Source organism: Branchiostoma belcheri, unplaced genomic scaffold, assembly GCF_001625305.1.
Source record: "Branchiostoma belcheri isolate BF01 breed outbred unplaced genomic scaffold, Haploidv18h27 scaffold182, whole genome shotgun sequence".
Taxonomy (NCBI): Eukaryota; Metazoa; Chordata; class Leptocardii; order Amphioxiformes; family Branchiostomatidae; genus Branchiostoma; species Branchiostoma belcheri.
The window spans coordinates 60,644-80,149 of NW_017803291.1; the positions used below are offsets into that span (position 1 = coordinate 60,644).

At 41.3% G+C, this 19,506-nt stretch overlaps 2 protein-coding genes and 1 long non-coding RNA gene across 3 annotated transcripts; all 3 read right to left on the reverse strand.

Moving 5' to 3' along the window:
- Positions 1-273: 273 nt before the first annotated feature.
- Positions 274-5,783, reverse strand: LOC109467575 (fibroblast growth factor receptor 4-like). Its single transcript, XM_019765594.1, has 15 exons — positions 5,772-5,783; positions 5,570-5,648; positions 5,282-5,410; positions 4,540-4,708; positions 4,075-4,187; positions 3,841-3,951; positions 3,559-3,713; positions 3,252-3,444; positions 3,015-3,125; positions 2,708-2,880; positions 2,379-2,498; positions 2,086-2,165; positions 1,809-1,949; positions 1,318-1,408; positions 274-616 (listed from the first exon to the last, which is right to left on the reverse strand). Exons 1-15 carry the CDS (start codon positions 5,781-5,783, stop codon positions 557-559), a joined length of 1,737 nt encoding a protein of 578 aa, XP_019621153.1. The 3' UTR covers positions 274-556.
- Positions 5,784-5,897: 114 nt separating this feature from the next.
- Positions 5,898-7,686, reverse strand: LOC109467588. Its single transcript, XR_002140089.1, has 4 exons — positions 7,613-7,686; positions 7,223-7,307; positions 6,532-6,667; positions 5,898-5,998 (listed from the first exon to the last, which is right to left on the reverse strand). It is a non-coding gene; the product is annotated as an uncharacterized LOC109467588 (long non-coding RNA).
- Positions 7,687-8,711: 1,025 nt separating this feature from the next.
- On the reverse strand, positions 8,712-13,132 carry LOC109467576. The gene is made up of 5 exons (XM_019765595.1): positions 13,105-13,132; positions 11,347-11,483; positions 10,454-10,563; positions 9,724-9,847; positions 8,712-8,911 (listed from the first exon to the last, which is right to left on the reverse strand). The coding sequence occupies exons 2-5, from the start codon at positions 11,468-11,470 to the stop codon at positions 8,712-8,714; spliced, it is 558 nt and encodes a 185-aa protein (XP_019621154.1). The 5' UTR covers positions 11,471-11,483; positions 13,105-13,132.
- Positions 13,133-19,506: the final 6,374 nt, after the last annotated feature.

Genomic DNA, 19,506 nt, shown 5'->3' on the forward strand with positions numbered 1-19,506 from the left:
GAACGGATTGTGAAACTCCTGTAATCCAGAAGTCATGGTAGAAAACACATACAGGAGTCAGCTACTTAAGAAAGCTGTAGTTATTTACGTTAAAACAGGAAATTAAAATTTTGTAACTTTAGTTCAGTTCATCATCAATCAAGGTGCCAATCAGTATGCCAATACACACACTTCGGCCGCGCATGGCGGCCAGCAGGTTACCGTCCCTCAGACCAACTTCCTCTTCTAGCACTTTATTCACATGATATTCCGATGTTATATTGATGATTGATTGATTGATGAAGATTGGTGGATGTATTCACTAATAAAGATCGCAATAAACCAAACCAAACTTTCTTGAGTGTCAGGTTTGGTCGATCCCGCCTTTTTTTGCGTCCGGTTGCCAGAGGAGTACTTGTGACTGTATATGTATATATTGTAACTATATATTATAGTCAATCGTCCAGGCATTTTCCAGGATGTATCCCGGCTGATGCCACTATAGCCTCGGGCTTGTTTGTGAATCCGATGCGGTCTCATACCGGAGATACTGGTGCCTCTATCGCTGCCACAGGTCTCATACCGGAGTGACGGGTGCCTCTATCGCTGCCACAGGTGTGTTGAAGTAGAAAAAGCCCTGAAGAAAAACAATATCACGGTAAGGCCATAATGATTTGATTATATGGATGACATCCGCGCGCGCATAAATTTTCGGCCGTTTAAAAAAAATACTGTAAATCGTATAAAATAGTTGCGAAATAAGAAAATGTATACCGTAAGTTGAAAAAAAAAATATCGGAAAACGATGCCAATGTCGTAGAATGCCATACGAAAAAGACGAAAATGTAAAGAAATGAATTTGAAGAGTAGATTATTCGTCATGCCATACTCTGTATCATTTGTTCAACCTTCATGACCACGTACATTTCATGTTGAAAGCAACTTTTTTGCCAAACTTTTTTGTTCGCACGCCCGCATCGGTTTTGGGGTTCCCAGAGGTTGTCATCCATATAATTAAATCAATATGGCCTACATTCAATTCAGAAAAGTAAAGCACAGTCCTATATAGAGAGATTTGAAAAACTCAAATATGACAGTTTCTTTCTGCACACGTTTTTTTTCCTGCCGTGACGAATATAAATGTATCCTTCCTAATAAATTATGACGGTCCAAATTTGATAGAAATGCAAAAAGTAAAAAAAAAATTATGTCCATCAAAAACAATAGCTATTCTGTTAAAATTAGATAGGTAGAAGATCCATTCCCATCTAAAGGCTCACCGAAGTCTCGCATAATGATTTGCTAAAATGTTAACAAGTTAAGAAACAAATATCTCACGTTTGGATCCGCCACCAGTAGTTTCCTGACAGTTGTGGCGTCCGGCCTGGTCTTCTCGTTAAACTTCCAGCACTTCAGCATCAGCTGGTATCTGGGCGGGAAAAGTGCACAGAAGTAAAATAAGCATTGTGACTTTTCTGAATTGCTATTTCACAAATCCCCTGCTATTTCTCGGTTATTCTAATGACCCATTCACGTTTGACACTTGAAAGATGAAACATGGTAAAAATGGTTGCCTAATATCAAAACCAAGCTGCTGAGTCTCTTTAGTCTGCAAAGGCAACGACACAAACTCAGCAGCAATGTTGGGATGTGAGGCTAGTGACGTCCAAGTGACGTCAGGAGTGGGTCAAAGGTACCTGGGTGTTAATACCGCCGACTTCTGTAGCACTTAACGTTGACAAAATTTTCCTCTATTTTTTATACCAGCGCAAATAATCTTTCACTCTTTTAAGTAACTTAAGTTCCTTCAAGAAAAATACCAAGCTTACCTTTCCTCTGTACACAACTGAGGCCTGGGGAGTCTGAAGTGGTTTTGCAGAGCATCATATATTCTGTCTGCCCCCTCCATCCCAGGGTACGGCGTGCGGCCCAGCTGCGCCACTTCCCACAATAGAACCCCGAAGGACCAGCTGGAAAATAATATACATATTTCATAATGTTAAAGATGGGAAGCAGTTGATAGTATGGTGATAATTATATCAAGAAGATTTTGTATGTTTCTTTCCACTAAGATGTTATTGTCTGAAGGCAATGTTAAAAACTCACACGTCACTCTTGTGTGTGAACCTAGCCTCGTTCTTCAGGCCCTCCGGTGCCATCCACTTCAGCGGCAGCAGGTCGTGGCCCTGGAGAAACAAGAAAGTATAGCTGCTTGAAATTCAATCTAAAGCCGACTGTTATAAGACTACAGGATCTGTAGATGACTAGATTCCGCTTCTCCTATTTCAAACTTATTTTACGTTTTCGTACTCAAATTATACTGTGCCAGCTCTCTATATGTAAGGTCGTGCTGTTAGTCCGACCTACCCTCCCCACAGCGTACATGTCCCGGGACCTACCCTGTCCTGCCGATGGTACCCCACAGTGTACGTGTCCCGGGCCAGCCCGAAGTCCGCGATCTTGGCGGTTCCCTTCCCACAGATCAGGATGTTCCGGGCCGCGATGTCTCGGTGAACCAGCTGGACACAGGCAAAGATAAGCAGCTCAGTTACCAAATATGTTTATCTTTAGCTTTTGGTTTTTATTACCTTAAAAGAGAATTGAACACAATCTAAAACTCAGAAAGGAAATCCCTTGATTTCCATGGTGGTAAAAATGACTTATAGTATCACATGTCTTGGACGCGGAATCGGAAGGGAAAGATTGAGGGACAGTTTTTTCTCCTTACCCTCATGGTCGCCAGGTGCTCCAGTCCGCAGCAGACCTCCACCATCATGTTCTCGAAGATGTGTCGTTTGTTGACCAGAACGGTCCTGTTGAGTTTGGATTCCGCACGTAACGTCCACAGCAGGTGAAGGAGACTCCCGTGTTCCGCATATTCCAGCACCAGTTGAAGCGGGCCTGGAATGAAATATTTCAGTGTGGCTGTACATCTACACATCTTCGAGTTCTACAAAATGTGTAAATGTTGGAAGAAACTAAGACACAAACAACCAAACAAGAGCACCCATGAGTCAGGTAGGTTCTGAACTGACCGTCTCTAAAACAGATGCCTTTCAGCCCGAGGACGTTGTCATGGTTACCGCACAACAGCATGATGCAGGTTTCCCGCAGAAGGGCCTGTCTGGCCTTGGGGTCACCATCGTCTAGATAAACATTACATATAATCAGGTTTACATCATATATTTATGTACACGTCTTTTTTATGATATGGCAAAGTAAGCCCACTGCAATACACTAGGTTAGACGTAAAACTGCAATAATAAAACAACCTTTAAGTTTCTTGACAGCTACCACCACATCGTCCTCCTCAGGTCGCGTCAACGTTGCCTTGACAACATGTCCAAAAGCGCCCTCTCCCAGGAGCTGTCCGCCCTGCAGCCTGCTCCTGTCGATCTCCCTTTCCTTCAGGAGCTCCATGTCGATACTGCCTGACGAGGAGCCTGCTGCAGGCGGCATCACGGCCTGGGGAGAAGGGGGGAGTTCAGTCAGAGATATTCCGGTCTAGCAAAACATATCCGGACCATCAAATTGTGTTATCTCATACGTCATAGTGAGAATGACGTAATCATGACGTACCTTGAGGTCCTTTCCGAGCTGGAAGACCTCCGGATCGTCGATGTTTCCGACCCGCAGCCTGTTGTTGTGCCTGTATAGCAGGAAGATGACGCCGAGTAGGAGGAGAATCAGCCCGCCTGACGACAGACTGATGGTCAGGAGGCCGGTCTGAGAATCTAAAGGTGGAAGGTCTAACAAAAGAGGAATCATTTGGCATCATATTTGTATTATTTACGTGATTAGGCTTCTATGTATTAATGTATTTTTTTCATTTTCGTCAATGAGTGGAACTAAATAACTCACCCGAACACCCATCACCATCGCAGATGCAGCCCTGGGCCCGGTTGCAGGTCTCCTGGTCTGTACAGTTGCAGATGTCGTCACACAGCTCGCCCCAGTAATTCTCCTCACACACTGGAATGTGTCAACATAATATCTTGGTATTGCATTCTTATTCTTTATTCTTTGTTCAAAGGAGTTGTCAGCGTGGCGCTAAGTTGATAAAAGCATAAAGCCAGTATCAATAAAAGTCCATACCTATCCGTATGCCAACCACGTTAGTGTATGTGTCTCCGCTGGTGGTAAGACCCACACAGGTAACGTTACCTTCGTGCTTAGGCGCCAGGGAGTGGATGTAAAGAACAGAAGAGCTGTGGAGGGGGTGGGGTGATAGATTTGAGCTTGTGATCTTTAAAAAAAGCAATGTGTGTGGCTGGCAAACATATCGTTGAAAGATCTTTTTTCTGTGCACTGTCCTTGATCATCAATAGGAACAAATCCGATTTTTTACCCATTCCTTATGTAAGGTGACGTTCCGAACACTTGACTTAAGTAATGAATTAACGGTGCCATTCTACTTGACAAAGGCTGAAGTGACAGGGGCGAACATAGTGAGTCCAGTTCCTGTACATGTTATAGCCAGCGCGAAGAATATACTAGTAGTTTTCTATCACATTACGTAATATGATTATGATATGGACAATTTTAAAAGAGAAACCTCACTTCTTGCTGTTTGATACATTTAGCTGTTCTACAGGAATGCCACTCTGTAAGAGCCACGTGATGTCAGTGACGTCAAGTTGGTAAGCCGTGCACGTCAGCTGCAGTTCCTGTCCGATCCGCAAGTCTGTCAGTTCTCTGGCAGGGGGACTGATGTGCATTTCTGGGTGAACTGGGGAATGACAAAAAGTTAAAATGAAGTTAGGATAAAACAGATTCATAGTGTTAAAATTAGATTAATACAAAACTCGGGGAATGAACGGAAAACTATAAAAAGTCCTTAAAGCTGCATTACATGTATGTAACTTTTGACATTACAAAAAGTATATTTTCCATTCTTTTCTTTACGTAGTACGTTGACTTAACCCTTTAGTATTCCAGAATAATACTGAGCAACAAAAAATACAACATCCTTGCTACTTGTAATCTTAGAAAATTGTGAATGATCTTCTCTCCAAACCACACCGCACATATGGTACTGTCCACTGCCAGTGGTGTGGCCTACCTCCCAGTGGTGTGTCAGTTGACAGCTTACAAATTCTGAAAGACCTCATCGTTTACCAGATTTTCTAAAAATCTCTTTTGAAGGGAAAATGGCCACAGTTATTGATGCCCAACAAAATAACACCGAAATTTAGTATAATTAGAATATTTCAAATTTTTGTGCATAATGCAGCTTTAGATTGGGCAACCTGATAGAGGCGGGTTTGCGGTTTTTGTTTCAAGTTTCCTACGCAGTGCCCACCTGTGGTGCAGTTTCTTCCTGTCCAGCCAGGGGCGCACCTGCACGCGCCGTTGAAGCTGTGACATGCGGCCCCGTTATAACACTGGCAGCGCTCCGCACAGAATCGCCCGAACCGCCCGATGGGGCAGGCTGGAGAAACAACAGAAATAGGTCCATACACTCTGAATATGCAAATATCAAGTTTTCAGTATCTCAAACCCCTTCTGTCTTTCTGCCCCATTTTACCAGAAAGTCTGATGGAGACTAAACACATGTAGTCCATTGGTCTGTCGCTAGGAAGACTCTTACCTGTTACACGGATGTTTGTCCTGAACGTCACAAGACCGGCTACTTTGCATTCCACGGTGGTGCTCTCGCCAACCTGCAGCTATTAACAACCAACATATTAACAACATTTTTAACCGTAAGGTTTGGGGTTGACTCTGTTCATGTCTTATATTTTTCTACATATGTCTTTTATGTGTCTATTAAGTCTTGACCTGCACCTAGCCCGTCGTGGCATGAATGTACAATAAAGGTATTTTATTTCACTTCATTTTTTTATCATGGAAACTCTGTAGCACAAAAGTGGCTCTGATATGAAAAAAGGGAAAATGCAGTTTCCTTACCTTCACGCCAGAAATGGTGTATATAAAGACTCCTTCAGTACTGCCAAAACTCGGCGCGTCAACACGCAGTCTAGCCGGGACCCATGGCCAGTCTTCAGGGGACCAATTGCTGCACGGGTACACACAGAAAATTACATTATATGTGAATAGCATTTCCCGTATAACTTTCATTACTTTCTAAACAAGATATGTTTGACAAAAAACACGCAAACGGACGAACACACCCACATATAGACACACAAGCGCACAAACATACATACACACAAACACATGCACACAACACACATAAACACATGTACACACACACGCACACATACACGCACACACACACACACACACACACACACACACACACACATACATACATAAACAACCACACACACACTACCTTCTATTTGTGTTCATATTTGTTTGGATTCTGTTATCTGTACCTTTGATTCTCTTTTGTTTATGTATTATTTATACTCAAACGGTGTCGTGTAAGCCCACACGGGCTTGGCGCGGGAAAGCGCACGACACGAAAATAAAGTGTCATGCATTCATTCATTCATTCACACACACAGCCACACAAACACACACACACAGCCACACTCACACACGCAGCCACACACATACACACGAAGGATTAAATGAGGGCCTGACCTGTCCGTCGGTACGGTCAGCAGAGCAGACACAGTTGAGCCGTCGGACGTGTAGGTACAGGTATAGCCCAAGTCTGAGGCCAGGTCAGAAGACGTAAAGACATAGTCTTGGATGCTGACGTACAGCTGCAGGACATCTGCATGATGAGACATGGACAACATAACGACTTCGGCATGGCAGACCTCACCCGTCACACAAAGTGATTTGTCACACACCGGGTCACATAAATGGAAATAACATCAGTGACAACACAGACATATAGACGCCAAAACACAAACAGCTATGGCGATCATTCGACATATTCTCAATATATTTTCAATATATTCATGTACAGATACAACTTGCCGAGTATGATGACCGTGTCAGTCCCTACACCTGAGTGAGGAGGGTTGACACGGTGGCCTTCACGTGGATTTGTTTAAGGTAAAAGATAGTAACTGGTTGCGAACCTAAGACCCACACATTTGGGCATCCAGTGGCACAAAATCGTGAGACACATGCTGGTTCCGGTTGGGATACAAACACACTCATATGCACAAACACACACACACACACACGTGCACACACACGCACACACACACACACACACACACACACACACATACATGCACGCACACACACGTGTGCACACACGCACATGTGCACAAACACACGCACACATACATAAACAAACACGTGCACAAACACTTACCACCGGTCCTAGTGTTGGTTTTGTAGCCGTATGGGAAGAAAAACGGAGTATTTGGTCCGAGTTCAATAGTAACTTGCACAAAGTCCTGAAAAGTGAAGTAAAAAGCACGCCGTAGGTAATCAAAGAGTGGGATGGTTTTCTAACACGAGAAGATTGCAAAAGAAATTTCGACTAGCCCGAATAATCTTCAACAACGCTTCCCAGCAGAAAGTCTTGGGTATACTATGCTAAAAACTACAAAATAAGAAAAGCAACAACAAAAGGGGACCAATGAATGCAAACGTGGTCTATAAGCCCAGTTGACAAGTGGAAAATAAATTTAAAATAAACATGTCCTTGCTGTAGTCTTATAACAAGTCTATTTCCCTGTTATAATGAATGTTTCGTTACCTTAGCTGTGATGTTGTTAAAAATTGGTGCCGTTTGTGGGACGAAAGTTTCCTCATTGAACTCTGGGACATAGTCTGTAGAGAAAGGACAGAGACGGACATTAGTTAAGATTCAACATTTGCTGGAATTCCTAGACTACAGTTTTTATTTCTTTCCTTTTCTTTTCTTTTCTAGCATACAGATACGGTGTGAATATTCAAGTAGGCCCCAATATAATCAGGCCCTGAATGGTGGCGTTGGACGCCGAGTCATTAAAGGAGTACTAACCTCCAGAAGGGAGTGCTATTTTCCTATTCATCATGCTGCAATGAATATATAACTAGCCGACTTTTTACATAATTTCGCTTGTACGACTTGCACGGCGCATGTTTGTAAAGCGATATCAATATAATTTTCCCCCATGCTGAACCACAATCGATACATCTGGGAACTCTGGCTTACGCAATACTCATACACTTCAAATCAACATAAAAATTTTTCGGCGAAAATGGTAGGAGACATGCTGATTCTTGAGAAATTACTTGCTTTACTTTGATTGACCTGTGGCTTGGATACTATGATATTATGATGTCTAATGCAGTGGGCGCTAGTTTCATCCTGCGTGTTTTGATTTTCTTAACTTATTTGCATGTAAGTATTAGTTGAACAGATAATTAGATTACGCCACTTATGGAAAAGATAACTAGATTACGCCGTTTTTTTCATCGTCAATATTTTCGGCATAAATGAGGGGCGATAAGGACATCAAGAAGGGCAATTGCAAAACGGTACGAATTTTTCTTATCGCCCCCGAAATGAGGTCTGTAACGCAACTTTTTCTTTAAAACATTGACACCAATGGGGTAGCGTGGTGTATTCTGGGATAGTTTTGAGGGTATTTGGAGAGTTTGTCCTGGATTCAATACGTTTAAAGACAAACAAAATTTGCATTTAATTGTATACTGTAAAGTAATATGCATTTTTCACTTCCTAAAATTAATGCCTGTCGAAATATAGCACCTCCTTCTGGAGGTTAGTACTCCTTTAAAGCTGTATTGCATCATCAAGTTGAAGTACTGGCTCGTCCACATTCAGTCCATTCAGTCAGTCAATGTTTTCACTAAGAGAACGGTTTTGAATTATTCCTTGATGATAATGAAGATGATTTGTACTCACTATTGTCCCTTGTAGTGAATGTAAGGTTAAACTCGGATCTGCGCTGAGACAGAAGGTTGCGGTTGTAGACGACGTACATCTGATGGCCGGTACTCGCTGTGGACAGGTCTAACAAACGCCCGGTGTCGTCGATGTCAGTCGATGCTGCAATGTTAGAATCGGCATTTAAACTGTCCATATTTCACCTCAAACTGTGAAGTACCAAAAGTACTAGATATATTTGGCTCACATGTAGTTGAGTGTGCTAGGGGTAGGATTTGTGTCCTGTTATCATACCTAACAAATGTATCCTGGGCAAAACTGGATTTGGACGCATTTCAATTCTGACTAGAGGAATTTTCTGGCGTATTATGCTCTTCTTGACTAAAAATGTATATTTTGGCCTCTGTGCCATGACAGTTGAAGCAATGATGATTAAATTTTGTACATGCAGCATTTCCACACGACTGTAGACACAGAACACAGTAGATGATGATGATGATGCAACATAGCAATTATAATACAACACTGCGTACAATGTGTTGACTTCTGTATTTTTTTTTTATTTACTTCAGATTCACCTCAAAACAAGGCTCGTGAGAGCCACTTACATGTTTTGGGTTACAGTGATGACTGCGTGGCCAGATATTTGTTCACCCTTGATTTAAACCGTTGGAGGTTGTAATTAGCGGTGAAACATTCACGGGGAAGCTTGTTCCACAGTGAAGTGGTTCTGGGGAAGAAACTGTCAGCATGAAATTTTCTCTTGACTGATGGACTATTGAGGAAGAAAGGGTGATTTTCTGCTGTTAAGGTGGCTAAGCGTGTTCTTGCAGAGAATGTTCTGAGTGGGGGTACGAGGGAGTGAAGTTCAGCAGAGCATCTGCCGTGGAAATATCGATATAGTAACGCAACACTTTCTTGAAAATAATTGGGATTGGGGGTTATTACTTCTACCCAAACATCATTAAACTCACGAGTCTGGTCTCCACAGAACGTGTCGATAGTTCTGCTAGTTGGAGAGTTTCCGTCGTGAAACGTCAGAAGGTCGGCGGTGCAGTTTTCCGAACCTCGCCGGTAACCGGAGGAGTCAAAATTAATCTGGAATAGACCATTACAGTTCGATAAAGGTGGACATCTATGGAAGAAACGTACTAACGATCTCATACCTTCGCCAAATGCTGTTCGCCTTTATGACTAAGAAAGTATATTTAATCCCCCTGATTATGCAAATACGCATCCTCAATTGCATGAAATATATCTGCTGACCATATTCTACACCAAAATACAGTCTTATCTTAGCAAAGAATGCCATTACAGCATTTCCTCATACATTATGCGAATGAGGTCCTTTTTGAATAAGTTATGTTTAATTATGTTCACATTCACTTAACTTTCAAATACCCCGAGTATGAAATATCCCAGGCAGTTAACATTATGGAATTATGGAAACATTTTCTCATTAATTATGCAAATTAAGTACCATTTGCATAATCGATATCTGCCTGTGATACTCTCGTTCTTAACTACATATCACAAGCTTAAATAGCCCTATCATGGAATGTATCTGATTTATAGAATTTCCTCAATAACTATGCAAATTACGCAAATATTATGCAAATATGGATATCGTACATACTGATGAAAAGAAGAAAGTCAGTATACGTACTAGTCCATGTATTTCAAAAGACTGAATCAAACACTCACCAAGATTATCTTGAATGGAAAAAACCGGATGTCCCACTCGCAATGGTCTAACGTCACATTCGTTATGCTCCATATATGGCCCCGCGGTTTACGGATCGAATGTTTACATGCTGTCAGGACAATCACAAAATACAGTTATATTATGCAAAATATCATTTCGACTGGCTAGAAAAAGGCAAACCCCAAAGCAATAATGAAGTTGTTTCTTGCAAATTCCTGCCCGAGGGCTAATTGCATACAGACATGGACAAAAAATGTGGTGATACATGTGTAAGACTATTTGCTAACAGGAACTTCTACGTGTACGATATACTTATCGAACCTAGCTACTATCTCTACTTAAATCTAATAACGTTGGTATACATACAGGATAAAAAAGTAAATATGCAATATGTGAACAGGTAATAGGAACAAGGTAACTGCTATTCTGATCTATTCTATTCTATTAAAATATTCTTGTCATGCTATTAGGGGGTTTGACTTCTTATCAGGAGGTAGTGGGAGATGAATTGTCCGACTCTTTGAAAAAAAAAATTGTTTGGGGGACTTTAGCTATAATATAGTCTTTTGTTGTTGGTTGAGATATGAAAAACTTGGGGAAATATTGGTGACTTCTTTGAATAACCTTTTTCTTTCTTTTACTATAATGGATATAGTATCTTAGATGAGATCAGACGTATACTGCTACTCTTAATTAACCTTACATTTATTTGTGCAATATGATATGTCAGTTTGAAAAAAAAACCCTGTAAATTGACTGCAATTCAGTGACGGCAAAAGTTGTCCACTGCGAAAGTTTAATGAATATCTTGAATGTTAGAATCATTTCTATCTTCTAAACATCGGGCATAAATTTGCACAAAAGACCATCATCACCAGTCATTTTTACTCACCGCTCTTTGCCGGAAGGAAGATGTTCAGGCAGAGCAGGAGAAACAGAACGACAGGGACGGTCAAGTTTACGTTCATCTTCACAACAGCCGATGCAGGTACCGAGTACAGGAGGGGTGTCCTCATGAGATAGCAACACCTGGGGTTGGACGCGCAATGGTGAACAAATGTTTCAGGTGGGACGGGTTTTTCCTCGCAATACTAACGACTGTTGCGGTGCCACGTGCCTGCGGAGCCAGTGTGTTACTCTGAATGGCAGTTATACCGGCTATACACTAGATACAAAAGCTGGTGTGTTACGCTGAAGGGCCGTTATACCGGCTATACAGATACCGAAGCTGGTGTGTTACTCTGAAGGGCTGTTATACCGGCCATACAGATACAAAAGCTGGTGTGTTGCGCTGAACGACCGTTATACCGGGTATACAGATACAGAAGCTGGTGTGTTACACCGAGGGGTGGTTATACAGGCCATAAAGATACAGAAGCTGGTGTGTTGCGCTGAACGGCCGTTATACCGGGTATACAGATACAGAAGCTGGTGTGTTACACCGAGGGGTGGTTATACAGGCCATAAAGATACAGAAGCTGGTGTGTTACGCCGAAGGGCGGTTATACAGATACAGAAGCTGGTGTGTTACACCGAGGGGTGGTTATACAGGCCATAAAGATACAGAAGCTGGTGTGTTACGCCGAAGGGCGGTTATACAGGCTATACAGATACAGAAGCTGGTGTGTTACACCGAGGGGTGGTTATACAGGCCATACAGATACAGAACTTTGCGTGTTGCGCCGATGGGGAGTTATACGGGTTACACTGGGTACAAGTACGAAACACAGGCCTATATATATATAGATATAAATGCAGAAGCTTCTTAGCATGGGGACGCAAACTTTTCCGGCCTTATTTTTATCCAACTTAGTCTCAGGTACCCGCCAGGGGAACCCCCAGGCGTACACCGTAGGGCCGTGTGTCAACAGGGCCGTGTGTCAATTTGTTTAAAGCCGGGCGGACAAAACCAGACTCCAGCTCTCCTGTGTAGCTCAGGTATTGGGTTGCCCTACGTGCCCAGCTGGGTTAATGTTTTACTAATAAAGTATGCAAATTTCCTCTGTATAGAGGAGTATATCGTGGAGCGTTTGTTAAGTTTGGTTTTTCTGTACTCATAGATGCGGTACTGACTAATTTGGCAAGACCAGCTAGGGACGTATTCATAATTGTATAGGCTTATTTGAACCTTAGAAAAAGCAGATTCACAAACACAAAACGGTCAAACTCAGATGCTGAGAACACTGAAGTTTACAATCATACAGTGGAAAAAAAATCCTTCCACAAGTTGATCCAGATAAAGCGCGCTCCTGGATACAACTTTACAAGAGCAACTTGCTAACATTTTCACAACTCACCAACTGTTGCAAAAAGTATTTTAACAAAGCAGTTTGCTCTGTTCTATAGCTAGATTTAAAGAGAAACATACCCATTCCCATACACAACGTAACGATATAACAGTATATTGAAGCAACAACTGGATAAATTTTAAAATCGTTTGGACGTTTTATTTTTTAGGCAGCCACTACCTTTCGTCTGTTACTGAATAGTGAGATCTGTAATTAACAGACATTTATTAAAAAACACTAAGAATCAAGATTTCAAATAGGAGACGACAAATACTAGACAGATTGGCCAAATTTTACTTAAACAACGTAAATGATAAGATATAACACAAGAGATATGATACTGAGAGCACAGATAGACCTACCTGTTCGGTTCGTCGCCACCAGGAAATGGTGAGGCGTCAGGAGAGAGTTTATTACTAGTGTTACATCATATTTGTACTCTGGTTAATGATACACAAACTGGTATGGTATTGTAATAACCTACCACTCCAGACCGTTGACAAAGCAAACTAATCTGTAATGATTTTGTTAGGACTTCAACCATGTAACCTGTACCTTGTTACATGTTGTCTAACCCTCATGACCTCAATGGGAAGGAGTTACAAACCAGGATTTGAGTATTTAATGAATTGACAAAGTCTAAATCCAGCAAAAAAGGTACCCTTGGTGATAATCACATCTCTGTTGTTAAGTTTACTCGATAAACATTCAGAATACGACCTAGATACCTCGGCACTAGCTTTCACCAGGCTTTATGGATTGCAGAATTCGGCAAAAATAAGGTGAATATATGACCAGGGTAGTGAACCCGCGGTAAGGGTAAAATTTTCTCCTGGGTAGACAAACTAACACTATGGTGGCCAAATTTCTCTGGAAAATTTTTCCTATTTACAATTTTTTACCTAGCGTAATTAGTCTGGTGTTGGATAGTCTCCGACAATATTCTGCCTACAAAATTTTGCAACACAACACAAATCACAAGAACTAAAGTCCTTTATCAAATAACTCCATAGACTTAAAATCTTGATCATTCCCTTCACAGGTCTATATCATGTTTGAAAACTCCTTTGTTTCCATGGTAACAGGCACCACCTGGCAAAAATGGCAACAGGAAGTGCCGCGGTGAACCATGGGGAATTCCCAACTTGTACCCTCGTGACGTCACGGAACACAAGAGAGTCTGTATGGGGGCTGCCATAACGTCAACAGTGATACGAGGGTCCGTATTGGGGAGGTATCAGTGTTCGTAACGCACACATGTTAAAGCATTTGGTGGCTCATTATCCGGAGTTTATGAAATAAATGTTGACTGAGGTCTTGTAGGTGAGGAATCCGTAACTGGCGCGTCTTTGATGCAGTCTGCAGAGTGGACAGCAACGGAAAACTGCAGCACTGAACTCTGGGCCTAACGATCTAGCCTCAGATACAGGCGCCGTTGAGGGCTTTGTTTCACCTTTTCTTACAGATACCGGATTGGGATATCATATTGCCCCTCAGGTTCTGGTTGCTTAAAAAAACTGTAGTACTTACCTGCAATGTTACACTCTTGTCTCTACTCTACCATCAGGAGTCAGTTTCCTTCCGACCGGGCGAGTTTGTTACTGTTTGGTACAGTGACCTCCATTAAAGACCCACTTGGTACCCAGGTTCAGTCGTAGAAGATGGTGCAGAAACTGTGACACTCACTTTCTTCCACTTAGTTGCAGGTATTTATGTACTTTACATGTATACCACATGTACTTTACATGTATACCACATGTGTACCCTTGATTTTCTTGATGTATCATATACAATTCAGTCCCATGAATGTGTCATTCTGATTCTTTTTTTCGCAGTCGCAGTGATAAGAAACAAAAATCAATACGAATCATTGTAATGATGGTGTACATGTACTACTCCTAAAATTTTCAACAAAAATTCAAGTTTATATATTTGAAGTCTCTTTTAGTAAAAGAATTGGTTTTTCAGGAGGAATGTACCAACTCCCAGATGTGGCTGATATAAGACCAGTGGAGAAGAGGTTTGTGTTGACGAATGTAGATGTCACGCCAATAAGTGGAAGAAGATACTGGATGGTGGAGGACAGACGTAAAGTTGACAAGTTGTGCAGCCAGCACCACTAAGGAATGAGTTTGTTGAGATGGAGAAGTTAAGTAGATAAGTAAAGTAAGCCTGTTTTTGGCAAAAAGTTGTTTACCTGTCATAAACTGAATACTGAATAAACTGAATACATTGATTACTGTGTACATTGCATGTTTACTCAAGACACCCCTTGACCTTGAAAAATGCTGACCTTGTCATGATAAATGCATTAACATTGTCAACCATTATTATATATCTCGTTATAACATTTGCCATGTGCAACTGTAAAGTTTAGCTGTTGATGCAATGTAACATGTCCACATTTTCACACAAGTTTACCTTTAACCTTGACCAATTTCACCTTGTTAATTAAGGCAGTTAACGTTAACGTTTGACACATTTTTATAATAGAAGATATCACAAAGGTGAACATCATAAAAGTACATGTATATTGCACAGTGAACCTCGTACATGTATACAGTAAATTAAGCACAACATGCGTAACCAAAAATGTTGATTTATTTACCCAAATTTAATTTTTTTTAAGTAGGAATAAGATGATTTTTGAGAAGCAGACATGAAGAAAGGTGAACTGGAGCAAGCTCCTGCAAAGTGCACACTTGCATCTCTAGCTTAAAACTACACCTCCTTCCAAGAGGATGAATGCGGAAGGACATCCGGAATACATGAACGTCATAGCTCCGCAGATGTTGACAATAGAGATTGATCAGGTATTTTACTCCTTCAGACACCCCAAAATAAATAATTGAGGTACGGTGTAATATCTTCCTAAATATTATCTGGTATGGCTGTATACCTTAACGTAACAAGCAGTACAAATATACGGTATAAGACGTCTTGGTACATGAAGTACACTACACTGACAAGATGTTGATTTTTTATCCTAGGTATGCATACCAGCAATTCATATCTCGCTTGGCATCTTCCACAAGCTTTTCCGCAGGTTAGAGAATGATTTCCGTGTAGATGTCATCATGGCCACCCACATTTCCAAAGTCACCCTAGCCGACCCTGAGGTCGACAGGGCAGATGTTCTGCTACACCCGGATCCCCACACCCTAGCAGGGTATGTGGATTCGATAGAGGAGGCAATGCAGTTGAATGAGGGGGTAGAAGAGATGGAGGCGTGGGCGATACTGCAGGACCAGGAACGTTGTTTCAATGTCCTGTCCCTCCAACTACGGTATCAGAAGAAGGAGAGGCAAAATGAATCAAGAAATGTGGTAATTGATTGTACAAACTTGCCAAGTCATCATGTCTTGACATACACTGAACACCCATTCTTAGTTAACGTGTGCAATCGCTGTCGCAAGAAAGTCCGGGCTGTCCGAAAGTTAAATTACAAGATAACTTCTTATTTGATAGTTATACCTAATTTATGAACCCAAGAAATATTGTGTGATATTTTTTTTACCGCGACAGCTGACCATTTTCTGATCTTAAATGGAAGCGTTTTGTATGGAGACAGTAAAAAAAAAACACTTGTCGCAAATCTTAAAAAGTACTTAACCATTACATTTATTTCTTAAAAATGTGTTCCCTGACTTGACTTCCGATGGTCAATTCTACCCATTAATGAGACCATTATAAAGCAGGGGGAGGAGCTTGTTCATCTTCTGCTTATATCACATCCGGTCGCACTTGAAAACTGTCGCAATTTTTTTTTTAGGTTACTTACGTTACTGACACAGGCATGAGTCACAGATAAAACTACAGTTTCCACCAACGTTTTATCTTATTTTGTAGCCTCACATGTATTGTACAGCATTAAAGACGTGGAAGAGTAGACAGCCCGTTCACACAAGAAATATTACAGCATCTCGTGAGGGTATGGCCAACGGCCACTTTTTAATGTTACGTTACGTTACCGTGCTTACTACAGGATGTAAATGAAATGACCAGCCCTTGCCTTGTGTGTAGAAAGGGCATGCCGAGATACCTACTTACCTACATTGTTTTAATCCTGGTGGCTCACTATTAATATTTTTTTCATGGACATGTCCCAAAATGTTAGGTTACGTTACCGTGTTACTTACGTTATCGATTTGTCTTGCTATACACGTTATCGAACATACAGCGACATTTTACGATAATCAGGATCAAAGGACGCGCTCCACATCTTGTTACAGCAAGGGATGCTTTGGCGCAAATGGATTTCGTGACCAGACAACGTGTAAGTGGGATACACACGACATGAGGAATCTGTCTCAGTAGAATCGACCTTTAGGATTTCGAAAGAGTTCTCACATTAATTTTAGACGCATTATGAAATAAAGATAAACTTTTATGCTAAATTTAGTATTGTATTTGTGCTGTTTAAGTAGGAGGACAAGCAAAAATGTATTTTTTTCAATAGTACTTAACATGTTATGTACGTGTCAAAATTCAAAATTTATGTTGGCAATTCAAAGGTACGTACTTTGGGCTTCATCATCCTAAAATATCTCTGCACAACACGTCTCGGTCACTTTGATACAGGTCTTTTTCATAATGGGTCACTAAGGGGGTACGGACGGGACAACTGCAAGACTGTATGTAAAATTACATAGAATATACCCAAATAAAGAACAAAGGATAAACACTATTCCATATTATCTTCCATTACTAGTATCCACAACGCCACTTGAATTTTTAAAATGTATATATGAATATAAAATTATTTACGCAGATCGAGGCAAAAACCAGAAGGCCTGCGGAAAAAGGCATCTGTCAAGGTCAGTGAGGACCCTCTGACAACACAGTTAGACTCCGCACTCAAGCAATTTAAGGTGCAGAGGCAGGCGTATCATAGCCAGTCCTTTATTGGAAACCATGTCGATAAAATGTTGCAGGCAAGTACTTCTTCCTTCTTTGAAGTTCGTAGGGGAACTAAGAACTGAGATGGCAACGAATGTATTCCAGGCCGCTTTCAAATTTGGAAAAGATGGAGAAGCATCCACCTATCCGAAATCTGAACCAAAGCAAATGCAGAAAAATCATTAGCTGGGAAAGTTGTCCAAGAAATGTATAAATGTAGTAAGTCGTCACTTCTGCTGAAAGCTCTTGTTGAGAGAGGCACCAAATCTTACAAACCTCCAGATTGTATCGTTCATACTTGGTCAGCGGTCCAGCCTTTGTACATTCACAATGAGCGGCCTTAGATGAGCAACCCGAGAGAGTTTGGTTGAGAGAAGTGATGCGGAACTGGAGTGTGTGAGATGAAGTACCGATTTAAACAAGCAACAAGCGCTTACCTGAGGTGAATCTGTGTGTTAGCCATAAAGGAGAAAGAGCATAGCTTCACGAAGACATCAAAAGAGTCACAACATTGCTGAAAATCAGTTCCATTGCTGATAATCAATTACAAGTAAAAAATTAAAATGATTTATTGTAATTACATAAAACGATAATATTTGAGCTTGCTCACAAATCATGTGAGTATATAATGGTTATTTTTCTTTTTCTTGTTGTCTTGGGTTCTTTCGTTACGGGCGAGAGAAGAAATCGCCAGATAAGTATTTTTTCGCGCTTAATAAACACAGCCTTACTGGAATTAACCATTGTTATGCATTTTTATAGGGGGGGGGGGTAGGCGGTTACCGAAACATAATTACTCTGACAAAAGAAAATGAATCGTGAAAGAAGTATCTTTATATCTAGTTTCTAATGTGATGTGTACTCTAAAAATAAATAAAACTGAATAATTAGCAATGCAACTGCATGGCCGTGATGTGCATTACTTTATCGAAAAGCAAGCTATTGATATCTCCTCCTGTACACCAACATACCCACAGACGAAGGGATACACGCATGCAGGGATGGACTACAAAACGATACAACAGACGCACCCACGGAAGCTATCTGCCAACTTAGTACTGGGCAGGATTTAAAACCTCAATAACTTCGAGTTCAACGGGGAAAACTATATCCAAGTCCAGGGCACAGCAATGGGAACTAGCTAGAGGGTCCCCATCCTACGCGAACATATCCATGGGACACTTCAAAGAACGTTTCGTCCACAAAAAAAAAAAAAAAAAAAAAACACTAGATGGATATGGTGGAGATTCATAATATATGACATCTTATGTCACGGTCAACATTTCGAAAGGAGAAATCATTACGATAACAGACTCATACACCAACCGACAGACACCAATACCTACTCCGTAACTCTGCACATCCCAAATACTGTAAACTAGGCATCCCCTATATGCACAGTTCCTGTGCATACGACGCATTAGCTCAAGCACAAGCAGATACAAATACAGATGAGGCCTCCGAGTTCCGGTATCACTTCCAGGAAAGGGGTTACGAAGAGACCCTACTGCACGCCGCCATCACTCCTGCACAGGAACGCGTCCAGGAGGGCACATTACAGAAAAAGAGACCAACAACACCACAAGATCGCACAGTCCTAGCTGGTAAAAACATGCAGTTCACATCTCACGCTTCTTCAAACCATTATCAAGAAATACTAGAACCGACGCGTAAGGCTGGCTACTGGCTCGGTTGTGACGTTGACTACGGACAGAACAACAAGCGTTAATGGTTACAAGACCAAACAACGTGCATGCAAGGGGCGGGGCGCGCGGTACTACATGTACGTATACCTCAAAAATTGTGCTTGGTTCAAAAACTGTCATCGAAACGTTGGCTCGTGAAAAATAAATGGTCGTGATCAA